This window comes from Aedes albopictus, chromosome 2 (genome assembly GCF_035046485.1).
Source record: "Aedes albopictus strain Foshan chromosome 2, AalbF5, whole genome shotgun sequence".
In the NCBI taxonomy this organism is placed as follows: Eukaryota; Metazoa; Arthropoda; class Insecta; order Diptera; family Culicidae; genus Aedes; species Aedes albopictus.
Genome location: NC_085137.1, coordinates 188,262,344 through 188,268,700, shown reverse-complemented (window position 1 = coordinate 188,268,700; position 6,357 = coordinate 188,262,344). Strand labels below are relative to the sequence as shown.

At 46.1% G+C, this 6,357-nt stretch overlaps 1 protein-coding gene across 1 annotated transcript; it reads right to left on the bottom strand.

The window, feature by feature from the left end:
- Positions 1–3,407: 3,407 nt before the first annotated feature.
- Positions 3,408–5,134, bottom strand: LOC134286355 (uncharacterized). Its single transcript, XM_062847966.1, has 2 exons — positions 3,825–5,134; positions 3,408–3,765 (listed from the first exon to the last, which is right to left on the bottom strand). The coding sequence occupies exon 1, from the start codon at positions 5,089–5,091 to the stop codon at positions 4,279–4,281; it is 813 nt and encodes a 270-aa protein (XP_062703950.1). The 5' UTR covers positions 5,092–5,134; the 3' UTR covers positions 3,408–3,765; positions 3,825–4,278.
- Between the last annotated feature and the right edge of the window lie 1,223 nt (positions 5,135–6,357).

Here is a 6,357-nt window from a genome sequence, read left to right as displayed (position 1 = left end):
GACATAGTAATTTTGACCAAACCAAGGGTTAAACTAAAACACTTTTACCACTTGATTTTGGTAGACCATGATTTATATTTGAAATTACTATATGCATGGTTTACTTTACCATGTTGCAGTATGTTTACGTAATATGGTATCTTAAACCATATTTATCGTCCATTTTACCATGCGCGACATAAACAGCATAGTACGATTGACCCTCGTGATTTGGTTCATATTACCATGCGCATAGTTCAACGAGCAGTACCACCTCTTCTGTTTACATTTTGAAATATTGCATCAAAATACATGTTATTAGCTTTGTTTATTTATTAAATTGAATTAAATAGCTCATAAACATTACTATATACTTGACTACATATATAAAATGCTTTGATCCTTCGAAATAATAGTAGCTTATTTTCCTAGACGAGGTACTTGGTGTGGCATAGGTTTCCGGCACTGTGGAGGATCCAACACCCGAATGGTTCCTAAACACGGATGAAAAGAACCCAGCCGTGCAGCAATGCTTCTCATCCATCAACCGTCTGACGTCTCCGAACCTAACGGATCCGGACTGATTCCGGTGCCATTTTCGGTAATTGGTGACCAGGGTTGGTTGGTGGCAGCTTCGTTGACTACTGCATTTGCCAGTGAAGTATCATCCATCAGGAGGATCACACAGCAGCACCGCGGAACGAAAGCTGAGTCCGAGTAAAGTTGCCCAGCGATGGCATCATCAAGCAACGCCTTTCCAGAAGCGGGAGGCTTATGCAAAAACAAAACCTGTGGTGGAAAAGAGAACCAAGTAGAGTTAAACTTCCGGATGCCGATTGACTGGAGGTGTCGGCTGAGGAAACAGTGGATTCGAGCTGTTGCTTACCTCACTAATCTGTGATTGACCCACGGGATATGGAATCGACCGCTTCGTCGCCGGACCTCGATTTATCGGTGCGAGCGAACCACCATCGTCACTGTTGTTGTCATGTGTTGTTTGAAGCTAGTATTTATAAAGAGAAGAAATTTATTCAATGACTGTCAAAGCCTATGGCACGGTCAAACTAAAGATACTATAAGCAAAGATAAGATACAAAAGCAATTGGAACATTTCGTGTCTTTGCATATAGTGTCTTTAGGTCAAACTATTAAAAAATGAGGGAATTTATAATTACCGTCCCTACACAGTTATGGATCACACACAGTTACGGATCACTTTGATGTTTAAAGTCGAATATCTTGCTCAAAACATATATTTCGGCACGAAATTCATTTTTGTAGCATGATCCTATTTGTTTTCTGAGATAAAAATTCATTTACAAGAGTTCAATCTCAAAATAAAATGTATTTTAATGCAACGATAGTGTTGTCCTCTCACATCTGCCAGTAAACAGCCGAATTCCATAAGAAACTACTCCTGCAGCGGCAAGCTCTAAAAGTGTCGAAATCCATCAATTTTGATATAAAAATCGCTCGTACACGTTGGATAAGATATGTACACTGAGAATATTTTCCGTATACCTTTTATGTGTGAAACTACATAATTTTTTGCAATTTGACTCGATAAATAAAACATATGTATGTGAAACATAACACTTATGAGGTCTTTTCGACATAAAGTCCATATTGAGTGCCAAATTACATTTATAACTCACATCCATAATATTTATGTGTGAACCTTATGATATTTATTTATGTAGTCCATATCATTATTATGCATCCGGATCTCTTCAAAATTATGTTTCGAATTTATAATTTTTAATATTGTTATTAATTGTTTTAATAGCTTTTGTTATCATTTATTTCCTGTTGTCGTATTTATTTTATTACATAAGTATTTCATTGTTAAACCCGATTATAAAGCATACTAATTCTTTGTCGGTAATTTGCAGGAAAAGGACCAGTTGTGGTGAAATGTTCGGCAGGGAGATTGAAGCACTATTGCTACAATCTTCGTCAGTCTCCTCGTCATCGAAAATTTGCACTTAACCGTATTGAATATGGCGTATTTGGTCCCCCTGCTGTGGGAAGATTCCTGAATGTTGCTGGCACTGTCGCGGTCTTGATCACGATCTTTGGTTGAGATACTTTGGGGCACGATTTTGTCCAGGAGGTTTGGATGCTTCTCATCGCCCGAATCTTTCTACTGCCGCTGGCAATCATCTCGAGTAGGTTCAACTTCTCCAGGGCACCGTGCTTCTTGTCTAGGCTGTGGTTCTTTGGTTGGGGTTATTGTTTTCGGACGGAAGCACGATTATTCAGCCAGTTGCTAGCCACGGAACTGTTCCGAAAATGCCCCTTCGCCGAATGATTCGCCCCCTCCGGTTCCTCGTCGTAATTGTTCTGGGAACGAAACTGCTTCCGCTAAATTATCGACGCTCCTTCTACTTCCGTAGATTTACATCCCTAAAACGATAACAACTAATTATCTATTGAACATAAAATAAATGAGTTTAAAAAATACCTCAAAAAGCGAATACAATTTCCAACACAAACGTTGTCGAAGTTTCATGCACATATAATGGCCGTTGCTTGCTTGGTATTCAAAGGAGTTTTCCAAACTTCAAAATTATGTGTGGGAGTATATAATTTTTAACTATAACATCTCATCTTTATTTATGATGTTTGCCCACACATAAATGTGATAGATTGCATACATACGTTTAATAGGTGCCCTTATTAAAGCTAAACAAGGTGCTTTAATGTGTATGTTTGTACCTATAGAAATTACGATAGTAATGTCTTATAAATTGTAAAATCTAAACCTTTATAAACTTTAACTTTGCAATTTTATCAGTGTATGTATCTATTAAAAGAAGTTTTGTTTTATTCTGGGATTCAAATACTAAAATAATATGACTTTCAACAGTGATCCATAACGTGACCCAAAAACTGATCATTTGACGCTATTGTTCTGGCACGGACTAATTTAGTGGACTGTAGATTAAATGTCCGTCCAGACGCGGGTCACTTCAAAGGTCCTTGACCTCTGCCTTCGATCATCGACCTTTCTCGTAAAAAATCACTGCACTACACGGACTACGACGTAAACTTGAACTTTATTCTCGACCGGACCGAAAACAAGACGCGTGTACCACAAGTGATGGTTGGTGGGCTAACTAATTTATTTGGGGTTTCTACATGATATCTTGCCCGACTTCGGGATCGCTCTCTCGAGAAGCGAGAGTTAGTGCTCTTCTCATGAGTGGCTTAGATGGGGAAACTGATCTAAAGAGATCAGAACCAGTGGTTCACAATCTCGGACCGAACATGCCGGCCGCCTTGAAACCAGACGGGTTTCAAACAAGAGCTTATTACAAATTTCATTCGAATTTCTACTTCTACTGATCTTCGCTTGCTTACATCTAACAATATTGGAACATGTTTTGGAATTCACTTTGCTTCTGTTGCTGCTACGGATTAACTTCGCCGACCCTTGCCGACGGGACATCGCCACGCGGGTGCGTGCGTTGGGGAACTGCTTCGTCTATGCGCCTCTGGCGCCGATACACGTTGACATCGGGCTCACGTGGCTATCTCCAGGAATGCCGTGCCGGGTGCACAGCGGGATGGCTTCTTCTTCTTCTTCTTCTACGGTGGCTTGACTGGATTCGGGGACTTCGGAGTGACTTCAATGGGCTTCACGGTGCTTCGTTTTGGATCGGTCGGGGTCATCGTCTGGTACGACCTTGCGCCACTCCATCGGTTGATGGCTGGCTTCCTTCCTTGCTGCTTGCGGTACTTCGTAGTGGTGGTGCGTATGGTGATGGTTTGGTTGGTGGTTTCCTCAAAAAGGATTGGATGTAGTGGCTGTGCGTAGAAATTTGTAAACCGGAACAACTTACCTACCCAGGCAAGAACGGTGCCTGAGGATCCTCCGTAGAGTGTAAACCTGGGTGGTAGTCTCTGCCGGGCGTAGGTGCTTCTGCGGTCGGATGACCACCCTTCTTCGACTTCGTAACTTCGTGCCATCGATTCGCTGATCGGCAATGCGAGCTGGCCAAGCTCACTGCCAAACGGTTGACGACGGCTGTTGGAGGGGTTACCATGGATTCCTCCGGATGAGAGACGGTAGCGAACGCTGTGGTGCTACCAACGATATGCAACGATTAGAAATTTGCTTGAATCTTGCAATGACCCTGTGGTCACCGCCGACGCCCTGTGCGCCGAGACCTTCACCATACCAAATGACGTACACAAGACATGCACAGACGATACCAACTTGACCTTGATTGCTCTTGAGACGTTTGAAAAAAACTTGGATGGTGCCTTAACACCGATGTGCACTCGGCGAGTGACTTATGCGGGTGAGAGTTGAGGGCTCTCTTCGTTGTCTCGGATAGGAAGAGGACAGACCTTCGAGATTCCTCGATCGAAGCATCCGTCTTTAGTGCGGACCGTGACGACACGAATGTTGCCGTCCGACCCTTCGAAGACCTTGACGACCCTACCTAAGTGCCACTTCAGAGGAGGGGCATTCTCGTCCTTGAGTAGGACCATCGTGCCGATACGAATATTGTTCCGCTGTTTGGTCCACTTGGTGCGGTTGTGGAGATCCGAGAGGTATTGTGTAGACCACCTGCTCCAGACCTGCTGTGACACCTGCTGAGCAGTCTCCCACTTCGACAGGCGATTGGTGGGAAGATCCTGCAAATCAGGCTCCGGGATGGCAGTTAGTGGTCGCTGAACCAGGAAGTGCCCTGGAGTTAGAGCCTCGAAATCGCTGGGATCACTGCTGATTGGGGTTAGCGGACGTGAGTTGAGGACCGCTTCGATCTGCGCCAGTGCAGTCAACATTTCGTCCACCTTCAAAACCTTTGTTCCAACAGCCTTCTTGAAGTGCCCTTTAAAGGACTTGACCTGCGCCTCCCAGAGTCCGCCGAAGTTTGGCGTGCGGGGAGGGATGAATCGGAACTCGATGCCATCGGAACTGGTGTCCTTGATAAGTTGCTCTTGGAACTTCTGGTCGTGAAACAGTCGATGCAGCTCGGTTAGCTCCCGTTTCGCTCCGACGAAGGTCGTTGCGTTATCGCACATTATCAATTGGGGCTTGCCGCGACGAGCTGCGAACCGTTTCAGCGCTGCTAGGAACGCTTGGGTGGTTAGGTCCATCACCAGCTCCAGATGGACGGCCTTCACTACTAGGCAAACAAAAATCGCTACGTAGCACTTCACTGGACTCGCTCGACGATTGGGGTAGTTGACTTGGAATGGACCGCAGTAGTCCACGCCGACGTTCATGAACGGTGATGCAGGGTTGACTCTCGCTGACGGAAGATCAGCCATCAACTGGTCCAAAACCTTGGGCTTGCTGCGAAAGCACGGGATGCATCCGTGAATCACCTTCCTGGCCAAACTGTGGATGTGAACTGGCCAGAACTTTCCGCGGACCGCCGAAATCAGCAGCTGCTGACCGGCGTGAAAGAGCTTGTAGTGGAAGTGCCGCACGATCATCGTCGCGAGAGGGTGCTTGTGGTGTAGAATATAGGGATGCTTGCGATCGGACGATATCGATGCCTTAGAGAGCCGGCCGCCGACGCGCATCACGCCGTCACAAAGTTGTGGATGCAGCGCAGCGATATTGGACGAGTCGTGAACCGATCCTCTTTTGGCCAGCTCTTTTAGCTCTTGTGGGTAGCATTCCTGCTGGGACAAGCGAACTAGAGCGATAGTTGCCTGTTCCTGTTCCTCGAGCGTCAGGGGACCAGTTTTCCTGGACGACCGATTGCATTTTTGCGAGTTGTGCCGAAATCGAAGCAGCAGTGCTACGATACGGACGAGTTCCGTGAACGACGAACGTTCTCCGAAGATTTCGCTTGGAGGTACTGCTTGAGCTGGAAATGCAGGTGATGGTCGTTCTTCCAGCATGGCCGAATCAAATTCTGCATTAGGGGGATCGCCTGCGTCTGGCCAAAACTGTTGGTCTTGAGCTAACCACTGCGGGCCTTCGAACCAAAGTGTTTGATACTGAAGGTGTGCTGGCGACATTCCACGGGAGATAAGATCTGCCGGGTTCTCGGTGCCCGGGACATGGTTCCAAACTCCATCCTTGGTGAGATGCTGGATCTCGGACACGCGGTTTGCTACGAAAATTTGCCACCGTGAGGGTAGCGAAGCCAGCCAGTACTTGACAATCATCGAGTCTGTCCAGAAGTACGCTGGAAGGTTCGGGTGGATCTGGCTGTACTTCTCGTACAGGTGACTCAGCAAAAGTGCCGAGGACAGCTCGAGGCGGGGGATACTCATCTTCTTCTTTTTCCTCTGGAGGCTTTCCAAAGGTGCCACTCGTGATTTGGAGGTGATCAGTCGGACAGTGACAGTGCCATCCGACGCAATACAACGGAGGTAGAGGCACGCTCCGTACGCAGCTTCTGATGC